The 15,924-nt window shown below is 24.4% G+C and overlaps 2 protein-coding genes across 6 annotated transcripts; one reads left to right on the forward strand and one right to left on the reverse strand.

Moving 5' to 3' along the window:
• The first annotated feature begins 729 nt into the window (after positions 1-729).
• On the forward strand, positions 730-15,641 carry LOC114131155 (putative uncharacterized protein DDB_G0282133). 5 transcript variants are annotated; one of them, XM_050198463.1, is made up of 23 exons: positions 736-1,177; positions 1,241-1,375; positions 2,614-2,652; positions 2,717-2,788; positions 3,422-3,586; positions 3,671-3,874; positions 3,944-4,051; positions 4,145-4,276; positions 5,295-6,027; positions 6,136-6,181; positions 6,255-7,237; positions 7,304-7,387; positions 8,121-8,171; positions 9,244-9,324; positions 9,411-9,736; positions 9,808-9,927; positions 10,310-10,486; positions 11,266-11,430; positions 11,498-11,605; positions 12,024-12,084; positions 12,235-12,353; positions 14,023-14,128; positions 15,284-15,641. In XM_050198463.1, the coding sequence occupies exons 2-23, from the start codon at positions 1,250-1,252 to the stop codon at positions 15,295-15,297; spliced, it is 4,020 nt and encodes a 1,339-aa protein (XP_050054420.1). In that variant the 5' UTR covers positions 736-1,177; positions 1,241-1,249; the 3' UTR covers positions 15,298-15,641. The 5 variants fall into 5 exon arrangements, 4 of the variants coding, with proteins under 4 accessions (XP_027852109.2, XP_050054420.1, XP_027852110.2 ...); XM_050198462.1 differs by lacking the exon at positions 15,284-15,641 and having other exon boundaries at positions 738-1,177; positions 14,023-14,461; XR_003592966.2 differs by lacking the exons at positions 12,024-12,084; positions 12,235-12,353; positions 14,023-14,128 and having other exon boundaries at positions 730-1,177; positions 15,266-15,456; positions 15,545-15,641.
• On the reverse strand, positions 14,468-15,216 carry LOC114131157 (uncharacterized). The gene is made up of 3 exons (XM_027996311.2): positions 15,098-15,216; positions 14,857-14,962; positions 14,468-14,669 (listed from the first exon to the last, which is right to left on the reverse strand). Exons 1-3 carry the CDS (start codon positions 15,199-15,201, stop codon positions 14,511-14,513), a joined length of 369 nt encoding a protein of 122 aa, XP_027852112.2. The 5' UTR covers positions 15,202-15,216; the 3' UTR covers positions 14,468-14,510.
• Positions 15,642-15,924: the final 283 nt, after the last annotated feature.

The raw sequence follows: 15,924 nt of genomic DNA on the forward strand, positions 1-15,924 counted from the left end.
TTTGTTTTTAGGTACTTAAATGAATAACTTCAGAAAGAGTACATTTGTATAATAAGATGTGAATACTGTTTTATATACATCAATTTAATAGATATTTCTATTGAGTAATAATATTTGAAATATATATATAGTAATACTTAGTATTTATTTTAAAATATATATTTTAGTAATACCTAGTATTTTCAATATTATGCCATACATAGAATTATTCTATTTTTTAGTTATTATAACTTATAAGTACAATATATTTTTACAAAAATAAACATATCATGACAAAGAGACTAAGGATAGGTAGCAAATCAAGGAAATAATAAATTAGCCATTACTTTAATTTATATTTAATATGAAAATGGTTAATAAGTAGTAATTTTTAATAAGTATAACACAAGTAGACAGCATGTCTATGTCAGTATCTAGTATCTACTCCACTAAATACTATTTCCCTCAAAAAATGCGGGTAATTAACAATAGTTGTATTATTGAAGATAGATTTATGTTAATTAAAATCCATTTAAGTTACTCATTATTTAAATTTAATTCATAAATCATATATGTATGGCTTTGCAAGCATCGTGCATCATATTTTTGTAAAGGAATATGAACATTTTGAGTTTTCATTGGGTAGGCAGCGCTTCCGGAGGAAATCACAAATGGTGTACATTTTTCAATCAATTTATTATCGAAGTGTTTACACCTCTATATAATATCCACCTTGGCTGCAGCACAGAATAGATTAAATTAAATTTTTTAAGATTAAATTATTAAATTTAATTTAATCTATTTGTGGCTGCAGCTATAATAGGTCTATGATAATATGAGATATTATCCATGTTCTTATCTGTTATCAAATTTACACAAAACCAAAATCCTGGTGGGTATGGTTATAGGTATTTAACTTTTAAACAAACATTGAAGAACATTGCATTTATTTTATTCTTATTTGTCGCTCGTTTAGATTTGTACATCATAAATTGCTAAATAAAGTTTACTAAATTTTGATATTTTAGATGATAAATAATGGAAATTACATAGTTAATCATATATTAAATTTAAAAACGTCAAACACTTGAAACATGATGTGTATTTTCAATATTTAATTTATACTTAATAAGTACTGTCTGAAATATTTAAGTTACAAACTGTCTGGCTACAGAAATAATAAAAGGCAATATTTATTGTAAGTATTTTTCAACAACAATATTGAATTTATATTTTAAATGAAATTAATATATATTTCAAGTATAACAAAATGTATCCAACTCCGTGGACTACTTCTGTTCCACCGCCTACATCTACCAAGCCAGTAGTTAACAGTTATGAAAAAAATATGCAATCATATCCATTTTTTGGTGCAAATACTATGCAAAATGTTTCTGTAAGTAATAGTTCTTAAGTTATATTAAAAATAATTTTTATTGTATTTCTTAATTTAATTTAATAAAATTAAAACAAAAAAAGAGATTGTTTATTCCAATTTTTTCTTTATTTACATAAATATATTTAAGGAGGGTGGAGGTCCAGTACTCAATAATTACTTTTTTTGTTTGGTCTCCACATTCAAGTATAGTTTATACTTAACTTCTCAATGAACAGATAATTTATAATTATCTTTTATGTGGTCAAAATGCTAACAAATGTATATAATAAATGCCAAATTATTTAAGAGGTAGGTAATATTTAAGTAATAAAAATAATATTTTGTTAAATTAAGTTCTTTTTTGCTCAAGTGATAAATTGTTAAATACCTATTTCAAATAAAAAATACTGATATCTATTAATATATTATATATATATCAAGATTTAAAATATAAGTATTATATATTTATATTTAATCATAGACACAAAGAAAAGAGGTTACCCCTCCTCCTAAATGTCAAACACTATTTGTACCTATGCATTTACTAATAAGTAATAAGTAATAATTATATCAATTTGTTATACCTGCTCGTATTGTTTCTATCTTACTAACATATATCATTCATCTTATGTTCAGAATAATCCATTTTATTTGGTTATTGTTAATATTAGAATGAATTAACCTATTATAAAATTTAAATGTAAAAAAATTATCCAAGTCCTATAAGTATCTGCCATATTTGATTTGTTTTCAAATCAAATCAAATAATTATTTTATGTTATATACTTATATCTATAACAAATTTACTTAGTATTTGATATTTATAAATATTTAATATAAATATGGGCATAATTAGAGAAAATTAAATATTGACAAATCATCTAATATTACAGTAACATTTTGCATTAGCTATAAATTAATTAAAGAAAACATAGTTAACTAAAATGAGCACTCTTATTTATACTCTGGATCCCAGGTGTAATATAAGGTAATCTCCCAAATCTCATTATTGGTCCACATACGTTCTTATCTTATCCTATACTTATTAACTTATATACTTATGTAGATTTATTTATTTAAGTAATAGAAAAAAAAACAAGTTCTTTTTTTGTGATATTTATAACAACCTGTAAATAAAACTTCCATTTTATATTCTACAAAATTTTAACTTGTTACTTGTATCATTCTATACATAAATATTATTTAATTCTTTAATTTTATTAGTAAAAAAATATATTATGTATTGTAATTTGTAGATGAATCAGCCACTTCAACCAAATGCTATAGATCCTGCTGTAAGTTGGATGTAATTTTTTTAAACCTTACTATTAATTAGTTTGTTGTATTACTTTATTTCAGATGGTACAAAAGTGGCAAGAATGGAAAAGATGGGAGGTATGGCAACAACAATTTCAACAATGGCAACAACAGGTTTGTAATTTAAAAATGTTTATTAATATTTATTTTTAGAATAAGTTTTATTAAGTATTTTATACCTGATTTAAGTACATCTTTTAATTTTTAAAAAAAGTTGTTTTATTTTTGAAGTATACTTCTTTTCAGTATTTAATATATTTTATTCTATATTTAAAGAAACTAAAATGATAATGTGCTTTTACCTCTAGCTAATTTAAAAAGACAATTGAAAAATTAAATTACTATACTCTTGCCCACAAGAGATCAGTATTGTTTGTCCGATTTCAAGCATTTCCCATTCAACTGCTTACCGACAGCTGCACATACTGGGGGAAATAGTGATCCGCACCATCTTCTGCATACGCGTGATGGTACTGATCTCTTGTGGGTGGATCATAGCATTACATTTTTGTATAACCAGCATAATTATTATACATATACAATGTAATTATTACTTATTTATCTGTATGTTTAATAAATGTTAATTTAAGATACAGTTATAATAATAAAACATTTTAAATGTATTTTATACACTGTTAATAGTCAGGAGTATACTCTATACATTATTTAATTCATTTACACTTAATCTTTTTGAAATTGACATTATTATATTTTTCTATAGTATATTTTTTATTAAATTTTCACTAGACTGGACAAATTTCTTCTGCAACTACACAACCAGTTCCTCCTCCAATGCCTCCAAGTCAGTTATTACAACAATCACAGCCCCCTCCAATCACATTTCAAAGTCAACAATATTCTTATCATCAACCAGGACCACCTTTACCAGTATCTAATCAATCTCCTCAACAAGTAATCATAAGCACAATTGGCAAACCTATTTTTTCTTTCTTTTTTTTTTAAAAAATAATAATGATACATAAATGTTATTATTAGAAAACTACAAATAATGAAGTTGGAATGAAACGAGAATTGGAATCTGAATTTCAAAGTGAAAAAAAAATAAAAATTGATACAGCTAACAACAAAAAAGAAATTGAATTAAGTGATGAAACTGAAGCTTTATTTGAAGAACAGTTTAAATCATGGGAAGAACAATTTCTTAAATGGAAAGAACAAAATAAAAATCATCCAGATAAAGTAAAAAAAAAATTTAACATAAATGGATATTTTACTTAAATATATACTGATATAATTTTGTATAATTAGGTTCAGTATTTAGAGTATGAAAAAAAATGGATAAATTGGCGAGATCATTTAAAACAGAAGTGTGAAGTATTAAAAAAAAAGAGAGAATTAAAATTAGTTGAAAAAAAGGTTAATATAATTATTGATATTAATTATGATATTGGTTAAACTCATTACAATTTTTAAATAGTATTTAAACAATATTTTATATATGTATATTAGAAAGAAGCTACTCTAGTGGAAGAAAATAAATTACAACCTCAGCAAAGATTAGATTACAATTGTATGATGCCAAGTATTACTAATTTAACTAATGAACCACCTCCTGGACCACCACCTTCGTTGCAGAAATCAGTAATTATTAAAAAAAAATTTTATGTATTGTTAAGTTTAATTATGATACCAATTTATGATCCAACAGTTACATTTTTCTTTATACTTTTTTTCTGCCCATTAATCTAACGTTATAAGAGGTATAAATGTAATGAATAAGAGTAAAATATATGAATATATATAAATATAAAAAACTATTCAACTTTTAGTTTTAAATTATTTTCTGGAGCATTGGTTAAATGCTCTGCTTTATTAACCCAGAATTAATTTCTTTTTAATAAAAATTATTTGAAAATTATTAACTTTATAATGGGCATTAGAAAAAAATAAAACAAAAAAAAAAAATAATAATATTTTAAATTGTGCAGTAAATAGTTAAATAGAAAAAAAATAAAATATTATATAGTATAGAATTTTCATAGTTAAGTGATTTATTGACATTATCTTTGGCGCACCCTACTGATGAATTACGGAAACGCAGCCTTTAAGATTTTAATTTTTTTTGGTAGGAAATTATTTCCCATTGCTTTATAAAGGGTTTTAAACAATCAATGGTGGACTGGGTGTGATAATTATTATCCTATTTCTTTTACTACATTTTTTTAATGGACCATATTTGTACTTTGACTACTAATTGTTTTGTCTGGGTATAGAAGAATAATTTATGTAATGCAATTGTTTTTGGTTTTCCTAGTAACATATTATTTTGCAAGATAAAAGCTGACTGAGTGAAATGTTCCCAAATACACATTTTAATATTTATAAGCACAAAATTATATTTCATACTTTTTCTATCATAAACCATTACTTACAATTACTTGTTGATATAAATAAATAAAACTCAAGATCTGTAATATATTTTATAGCTATAAGCTTAAATGCTTGAAAATAAAATACAAAATTCTTAATAAGTGGTTAATTTCCCAATTAAATATTATCAAAAATGTGTATTCATAATATTTTCTTATTGTCAATTAATGGCTTAAAATTATTTAAATAAATATCAATATTGTATAATGATGTATTTTTTTATGTATAGCATAATAATTTGATGACACCTTCAAAATCAGAAAATCAAATACCTGGATTGGATTTAGCTAGTAATAATGAAAATTCATCAAAGGGATTTCCAAATGTATCAATGATTCTTCCACAAAATCAAATTAGACCAATTCAAACACCAGATGACAAGCCATTTAATTTTCCCAAAAGTATTGCGAACCCTTCAACATTAAACTCACATCAAATTAATATACCTCATAACAAAATAAATCAACCACCTATATCTATGTACCAAAATTCTTCTAATTGGTCAAATTATACTAATTCCGTGACTTATCAAAATCAATTACCATCAGATGTTGATAAAAGTTCAATATCTAGCTTTGCTCAACAAACTGATATTGATTCTCGGCCACCATATGATGGGGATAAGCCTAATTCAAATTATAATAATTTACAAAATGCCGCTCCCAATAATACTTATAGAAGACAATTAATGGAAGGATCTTATAATAAATTATCAAACGAAAATAACACACTGTATAATAAGCTCCCAGATGATCAGTCATATAATAGAAATTTTAATACATCATCAAGTAACTTCCATGGTTATAATCAAACAAAAGGAAATGTCTCCGATTTTAACAATTTCAGCAAATTACCAGAAAATTCTAATACTCCTTATCAACAGTCAAAACTTTGTTTGAACACAGCAACTTCAAAGCCACCTTCTCTGTTGACCTTGAACTTAGTTAAACCCATTGCACTTGGTAAGATGTATATTATAATAGATTATTTTGAAAATAATTTATTTATGGTTAATTAGTTACAACTGATAAGTAATTTTAAAACAATTATTTACTTTTTAATTATTTTAGATAAACCGCCAAACTATTTGGAAACTAAGAACGATTCACCTGATAGGTATTAATTTAAATATTTAGTAAAAATTGGGAAATAATATCTAATAAGTTGATGTCTATTTCTGGTGTGTTAGATATGACAGAAACTGGAATGTTGATGAAGAAGATGATCCAGAAAATGAATATATGGAGGCACATAAAAAATTTAGTTCAGAACCATTTGATGATCAAAATGATGAAGATGAACAGATTTCAAATAATCAACACAGAAATATGTACAATGAAAATCATTATTCTAGAGAACAATTAGAGACAAGACATTTTAATGATGATTATTTAGGGCACTTAAGCCAATCAAGAGAATCTCAAATCATGAGAAATACTGAAAATAAATTTGGCCGACAAAATTCTCAATTTTCTAGGAATATTAATCAAATTTATTCTCAAGAAATGTCACCATTAAAAAACAATGAAGACGATTACTTTAAATCTCAAAATAATTTAAGAAATACAGATCAAAGATTTTCTATGGAAACACCTCTTTCAAATGATAATGTTGAAGAGTATTCCAATGAACTTTTTGATAAAAATAATTTTATTTCGCAAAAAGGTAATTATGAAAGAGAAAATTATGAAACATCTAAAGATAGACCTCCCTCAGTAGGAAATTATGAATCATCTAGAGGTGGACTATCCTCAAGAGGTAATTATGAACTTAGAGGTGGGCTATCCTCAAGAAGCAATTATGAATCATCTAGATGTGAAATATTCTCAAGAGGCAATTTTGACTCATTTAGAGGTAGGCCATCCTCAAGGGGAAATTATGACTCCTTTAGAGGTGGGCCACCTTCAAGAGGAATTTCTTCTAGAGGGGTTCCTTTCTCAAGGGGACATTTTAATTCATTCAGAGATGGACCACCTTCAAGAGGGAATTTTGGTAACAATACTAATAAATCCAATATAGAATGGGATAAAAATTATACTAAAAGTGAAGAACCAATTAAAGATTTAATAGTTCCCCTTACAACCTCAAAACAATTATATGAAGAAGCGCAGCCTATTGATCCAGTTAAAATATTTGATTATCGTCATTTACCTACATTAAAAGTAATTCCAGGTAATGTTACATCTGATATTTATATATTAACTAATTAATGTACATTTTTAATGTATTTATACTTAGGGTTATCAAACGAAACTGTGGTTCCCATTAGAATTTATGATTATAAACATGGAGGTAAACGCATACTACCGTGGCAAGATAGAGGTTTGTACAACTATCATTTAATGTATTAAATCAAAAATAATAGTATAGAAAATAGAAATGGATAGAATAAAAGTAAAAAACTAGATTGCTAACTAATGAATTCAACCATTATTTTTTTGTTTGTTTTGAAAGTAAATGCATATTGCATATAATGCTTGTATAACAGTAGGATTTTATGTATAAAGTTGTAAAAGGCATAAGTCTATGTATATGTGTAATTGAAGTATCACAAAAATCAAAATGGTACATTCGTTTGGTATGAGGGTTATAAATTTATATATATCATAAAACTATTTTTCTTGATATTAAAAGAATATTTATGTTGAATGTTAATTGTCAAAGTTAAAATCTTTAAAAAAAAACTATAACATTATACAATTATTTTTTTTAAGGAAGAGAAAAGTTTTTTTGTTATGTGGTTATCATGAAATATCATTAGATTCATCGCTTTAACAAAAGTTTTGGAGTTTTTTTTATCTTACCTAGAATAATTAATAATTAAATAGGCAAGGTCTAATTACTTAACACTAATTTGGGCTTAATTATATCAACTCTTAACATAATCAAATGAGTTTCATGATAAACTCTACTGCACTTATTTTTAGAACTCATATACTTATTGATTATGAGTATTTGACTGATTTTGTCCATTTCTATTTTTATTTAATTATTTAATATACTGCATTAAAAATGTTATTGGTATATCAAATAACATAATTAAAATAAAAAATAGGTTACAGCAGAAGAAGTTCAAATCATTCAAGGGACCTAAATGAAGAAAAAGGTAATTTTTGTTAATTTCAAACTTAAAACAAATAATTATAATCTTTCTTTAAGTGAGTTATTAGCATTTGTGAACTGTAATTCTTTACATATTTACAATATGCTTAAAAATTAAAATATCATAAAATATCTACAAGAAATTATAGATAATGTTCTTACCTTTAAGATTGACCATAAATCAATTCACTCTAGTATTAAACCAAAAATTTAGTTTTTTAATTACATATTAATTATTATTTGCTATGTTGTATGTTCTACTTTTGTAGTACATAGAAAACACTCATGGGAATGGTGTCCGCTTAATAATTATTCTATTATAATGTTAAAAATAATTTGATTTTCAAAATTAATATTTGATGTAGGTGTATAAGTTCCCCACTTCATCAATATAAACTTTATATAAGCTTAAAAATTATACTACTAACAGTCTATAATCTATATATTAGTGATAAATAGGGCCCCGAATTATATGCATTAAAAATGTACGAAATATGCATGCATTTATGCACTGACTATCATTCAAAATATGCAAAATATTTAAACAAAAATGCATGTTAATTATATTTATTTAGTTTAAAAATATATAATTTAATAAATAATTAAGTCCTAAAATAAATTTTATTTAGTTATAATGAATTTAAGCGGAAATATGTGTAATTGTGAATTGTAATAGCTGTATTATATTACGCTATTTGTTTTCTTGTCATATTTGCAGGATTAACGTAGGACATAGCGTTAAGTATTAGTATTGATAATTTATTTTATGTACTATTTTTTTTTCGTAAAATAAATATGCATTTTATTTTAGAAAAATACTAAAATATGTATACAAATTTAAAATGGTCCAATTATACAAAAATATGCAATATTTAATTTTGCATACCAACACATTAGCTTAAGATTCAAATTTGTAGCTTATTTAACTACTTTTTTTACTGTTAAAAAAAAAAACATGCAAATACATATAAATCCGGGCCCTAGTGTTAAATTTACCGTTATTATAGTACAATTATAATTGAAATAAGGAATATTACCTATGACTTAAAAATATTTTAATATTATGTTTTTCTTAGATTCTGTTCAAGATCAGACTGGTGATGATTTACATAAAAATAAAGAAAAATTAATTATGAATCAAACAGTGTGCTCAAATGGTCAGTTGATATATTTTATAAAAATATATACTATGATAATTAAATAAAAATAATTTATATTTTATAATTTTTAAATATTTTTTCAGATAAAATAGAATCAAATGTTGAAGACAAAAAATCTAATGAAATTATTGAAGAAACGCCTACTACAATAGATACTACAACAATTTTGGTTGAAGAGAGGGATAAGAAAAAAGAACTGCAGCCTGATATTGAGATTATTGATATGTGTACGCCATCTCCGCCTAAAGTGACTAAAGTCCATGAAATTGAAAAATCATCTAATCGACAGTTATTAACCATTGAAACATTATTATGTCCACCTGGTCGACTTAATAGACCTTCAAAAATAGTTATAATACTAAGAGGTTTACCTGGTTCAGGAAAATCACATGTTGCAAAACTAATCAAAGTTTGTTTATTATGATTTTATGATATTATATTATTAAGTCTTTTTTAAATATTAATGATTTTTCTTTTTAGGAGAAGGAACTAGCAATGGGAGGTCAAGCTCCAAGAATATTATCATTAGATGATTATTTCATGACAGAAGTAACAAAAATTGAAATTGATCCTGAAACTAATAAAAAAGTGGAAAGAAAGGTAATATAGGTAATTAACATAAGAATTGTTTATAGTGACATACAGTTGTTAGGACCTATTTTAACTGAGAATGTCATTATAAATAATTTCTATGAATGTCACATTTAAACAACTCTCATATGTTCAATAATGAATTTAACCTATATTTTGTAGTGTAATATTTAAAATTAATGTATCAACATAATATAATATAACATTTAATGTATATATATATTTAATTAAATTTAAGTTGATTTTGTTTTGTGTTTGTAAATTAGCAAAAAAACATCACAATTACAGAAAAATGTAATTTATATATTTTACTAATAACTAACAATGGCTAATGATAATATAAAAACAATATAAATTTTTTTTATTGATTTTGGTCATTCTAATTTTTTAGGTTATGGAATATGAACATGATTCTGCCAATGAAAATTTATACCGAACATCCTTTATAAAAGCATTTAAAAAAAAAATTTTGGAAAATTATTTTTCATTTTATATTATTGATGCCATTAATAATAAAGTGTCATATTATAAAGAAATAATAGAGATTTCTCGATTGAATGGATTTTCTGTAAGTATATTAGTCATTTAAGAATAGGCCGATACTTGAAGCAATACTCAATATTAGTGGTATTGGTTTTATTGCTATTAGTTGTTTCTAAAACTAACTCCAAAAAAACGAAATCTACCATTATAATATCATAAATGGTTAAGCTTACAATTATTTACTGATAAGTCTGATAGCAGTAAACCACACTCAAACAAAATATTTCTACTGTGATTGTCATTTAATGAAAGATATAAATTCTTGAAAGTTTTTTATTTTATTTTTTTTAATTGGTTCTTACCCTTTTTTTTTTTTTTTTGATTTATGCTATGTTTAAAATTATTTAGACAAACATTTTTTATTGCTTATTTGTTATTTGAAAACTATTTAATTTTTTATTTTATTTATCTATAAAATATTTATTTTTAAAGTTTCTTTATGTTTATTATTTGATTAAAAAAGAACATTATTTATCATTATTATTATTTTTTTAACTTTTTATTTTATTTTGTTATTTTTATTAAAACTTTAAAGGGAAATATTATAAAGTTATATGTAAAAATTATGTGATTAATAATGACTAACTACTAAATACTAATCTCCAGTATAATACTTTTGTGTACCTTTAAAAATCTATTAGATTTATTTTAGAATAAAAAATTCTTTAGATACATAATTTAATAATCACTTATTGTTTTAATTTTTAACAAAAATGGTTACAGTTGAAATATTTTATCATAATCCTAATTTCTAAGTGCCCTATGTCAAAATTATATTCTTATTAATTCAATTTACCAATTTAGGTCTATATAATTGAATTAGAATCTGATATTGATTTGTGTATCAAACGTAATATTCATAATAGAACTGCTCATGATATTAATAGCATAATGAGATCTTGGATTAAGACACCTTCTGATCAAATACTGTTGGATATAAGGTCATTACTTTCACCTTTAGAAAATGAGGTACTGAAATTTGAAATATTATTTTATATCTTCGATGTAGGTATTAAAAAATAATTTATTAATTTAGATGGAAATGGAAGATGTCTCAGATATTGAAATGGAAGTGGACAAAGGTGATGAAACCGTTGACGAAAGAAGTTCTGAAGATAATAGAAATATTGAATTTGAGGAAGAGGTAACTATTATTTTATAATGTGTCTTAAAAATAAAACATTTATTATGATAGAGGGTAAAATATTGAAGAAGAAAAGTTTTGAGTACTAATTCTAGATTTTATGTTTTACCAAGCTAAATAACAAAAACATTAATTGCGTCAAATGTTCATGTTTATTATAATAAAAATAATAATAGTAAAAAAAAAAAAAAAATCATTACTCTTGATGTGTGAACGATTATATTTAACCATTCGTGTACGTATTCCGAGATTATTTTCATAAAAATATCACAATTAGTTTCAAGTTAGTGTTTATTTTTATTTGTATAATCATTATACTTAAAAATGTTTGTTAAAAACATAGCATCTTATAAAAACTGTAAAACAAGAAGATACCATTTATATTATACTATTTTGTTGGTTGCTAATATTTCTACAGGACGTTATGAAATTATTGTCTTGCAAATGGACTGATACCATTCCACAAGAAGAAAAGATGAGTACGTTTCATTATTTTTTTTTATTTTTTATGCATTTAGCATTTATGTTTTAAAAAAAAAATATTTAAAGCATTAGTAATATAATTTAACATACTCTTTTACAATTATTGAATATTCAATTAGAATACTTAAATGAAAAATGTATTACAGAAAGATTAGATGGTCTATGCAAGAAAAAACCAGAAAGCTCAATTAAAGAATGGCTGCAAATACCTGAAGATAATTACTCTGTTAGTGAACAAGTAGTTGTAAATGATGGGAAAAAAAGGGTATGTATCATTTCATTTAAATATTTATATAACTTCAACTATTTTAGTTTAATAATTCTAGTTGGTCAATTGATATATTCATATTAATCCTTTAATGAGCATTAGAAAAAAATAAAACAAAAAAAAAAGTAATATTTTAAATTGTGTAGTAAATAACTAGAGAAAAATAAATAGTATACAATTTTCTGAGTTAAATGATTTATTGACATTTGCTTTGGTGCGCTCTGAATTATTGAACAGAACCTTCAGCATATGATATAATTTCCAGTGGTTAGTGACAAAGGTGATTCATGTTTTAATGGCCTGAATACACCAAAATTTAAGTTCTTTTATAATTATTGTAAGCTAACTTATGAAAAAAACCTTGTATTAAAATTTTAACTCTTAGCTACTTATGCACATTTTTTTATGAATTATACCTACAAAATAATTTGCAAATATTCATGATTTTGACGAATTTTTGTCAATATTTGAACTTCAAATGCTTATAAAAAAAAAATTGTGCCTATGTATTCTTATAATTTTTACATCACTATAAGAGTAACTTATGAGAAATTTTGTATTAAATTTTCAAGTATTTTTATTGGGCCAAAAAAATTTTATCACCACTTCAAAAAAAAATTTTCAGAAAAATTGAAAACTTTAGTTGTCTATAAATATCACAAAAAAAAGTCAAAATATTTTGAAAATTAAATCATACAAAGAAAATGCCTACCTAAATAACTGGTAAAATTTTCAAGTATCTACGACTTATACTTTTTGTATAATAACAAATATTTAAAATCGTTTGAGGATAAATCGTTATCGTTACGCTATTTCGTAAAAATTTAAAATTCAAATGCACTTATAATTTTTCTTATAAATTATAATGATGCTTCGAGTTTTCTCTATAGCTACTTGAAGGAAAACTTATGGAAAACTTAGTGTTGTGTATTTACTCCTTAGTTATCAACACAACAAATTTTATGATTTTTCAACTTCAAAATTAGTTGCAAATTTTCGCAATTTTGACAGATTTCGTAAAAATTTGAACTATAAACGCTTATAAAAAAAAATTATGACTAACGATTTTTAAATTTTTTTAGTTACAATAAGAACAACTCGTAAGGAACCTTGTATCAAATTTTCAAATTTTTTTGGTCATCCAAAATTTTTTTATCGGCACTTCAAAAGAAAAATCTCATAAAAATCGAAAATTTCAGTAGTCTATAAATAACTCAAAAAAGTCAAACATTTTTGAAAATTTAACTGCGTATAGATAACACTAACATAAACATTTGGTGAATATTTCAAGTATTTACAGTGATTAGTTTTTGACTTACAACTATATAAAAAAAATCGATTTAGTCGAAAACTGGTTTTGCGTAAAAATTTTCGTTTTTCCGTCACTTTTTTTTGTTTTTCTCGATTTTTTTGAAAACTGTTGGAAAATGTTTATTTTTAACCTCTATAATGCACCAAGGATATTCATTTTCCATTGGAAACCACCCCCAAAGTTTGAAATTGAAGTATTATTTCGACTAGTTTGCTGTACACAGACACACAAAAAAAAACACATCATTGTTAAATCAATACATTCATCACTTCGTTCAGAATCTAAAAAAAACTGAAAACAAAATAGTAAATACTAATACTTTTTTTACTTGCTTCAACATTTGCTTTTGTGTAGGTTCGTTGGGCTGATATGGAAGAACGGCGCGAACAAGAAAAAATGCGTGCTATAGGTTTTGTTGTTGGGCAAACAGATTGGAATCGGATGTTAGGCCGAGATCAAGGTGAAAGCAAGTTAACACAAACAAAATATATTTGATTATTTCATTATGTAAATATTTTAATGTGTTAAACTTTTTTAGCAAAATTTATTTTTATTATTTTTAAATGTATATATTTTATATTGTTTATAATTGAAAAAAATTATTTAAGACCTATTTGTGTGCCTTTGTTAAACTACTTTTATTAGGTATACTGAATACAATATTGTGTATAATTAAAAATATATATTACATACTTAATGTTATATCCATTTGAGTTGTAACAATAGTAATAAAATAAAGAAATGAAGAAACCAAACAATGGATTAAATTTAATCACCTTAGAACTTAACACTAGTAAGTATACACGATGTCATTGCATTACTGTAATTTTTATTTTAAGTACCTACTTATTATACATTTTTTCAAATTTTGTAACCATATTATTATTATCAAGAATAGTTGACTGTTTGTCTTCAATGAAATCATTGCGCGGTCGTATTACTGCCTGCTTTGTTACGCGCGTCATCAACACTGGTCCTTGTTTGTTGTCATCCAACGATCTCTAAAACCGAATTAAAAAAATAAAACTATTCAAATCTCCTCCTCTATCATGGGTCATAATTTATCATATTTATATGTATTTAATAAATTATATATTGTACATATCCATATATTGTTATAAAATAAGCAGATTAGTTGTGTATAATTTTTCTTAGGTACCTATAATTATTATTGGTATTTGGTATTACCTGTAGTATGTTCAAAAAAAATAGAAATGCCAGCAACGCTAACGCAGATGACGTTGTTGATATCGAACCCCGCATGCTTCGATTTTGTTTTCTTTTAGATAAATTACTATTTATACACATACAATATTATACATTATTTTATTATTATTATCATTTATTTTCGTACTGATTATTGAAAATATTATTAATAGTTACTTAAAATTAAAATAATAATATATAGGTAATATATTATGTTGCTCACTTGGTACTACATGCGCGTCCCATGTTCAACGGTAATATATAACCATTGTTGACGTTATAGGTTCCTTGACTATTTGAAATATTATTGGTAGCAGACAGCGACATGACGGTAGATTCTTCGAGTCTGCTGTACACTTTTTTATTTGTCTAATTATACTAATCAGTGCAGTTTTTTGTTTTGTTTCAGAAAAAGATTATTGAAAAATATTTGGGACCTGACAAGTTCAAAGCCTGTCGCTGGGTGAATAAGATAATCTTGACTGACTTTCGAACATCTCCGGCACAATAACCACGTATTAATTGTGCGTCGCACTTGCTCAGGTGTATGCAATTTGAAGAGTCAACAGCCATGACTGTTAAGTATGCCTATCGGTGTCTTTTAAATTATGTTCCCAGTTATAATAATTTAGTCTTATTTTAAACCGTTTGCTTTATTATTTTTTTACAGCTAAATTTTAATTGTACCTACCAACTTAGTCTGTGAATATGTTTATTTCTTGACACTTTATGTTTATTTTTAAGTAAAAAAATATTTGATTTCTTAATTTGTTTTTTTTCACAAATTTACCTTAAATTATTTTATCACTGCCATGATAAAATTCTAATGCACATTTATAATAAATTTGATTTCTTGATTTATTTTATTAAATGTTAACGATTTTTAAGTAAATATAAAGTATTAGAATATTTTGTTTAATAATTTATAATACTTGTTTAATACCTATAACTTACCTACTAATTTTAAAAGTATTCCCATGTTATGTACAAAATACTAATAGGTATAATAATAAATAATACATATAGTAATACCGAATAGCGATAAAATAA

The sequence above is a fragment of the Aphis gossypii genome, chromosome 1 (genome assembly GCF_020184175.1).
Source record: "Aphis gossypii isolate Hap1 chromosome 1, ASM2018417v2, whole genome shotgun sequence".
Taxonomy (NCBI): domain Eukaryota; kingdom Metazoa; phylum Arthropoda; class Insecta; order Hemiptera; family Aphididae; genus Aphis; species Aphis gossypii.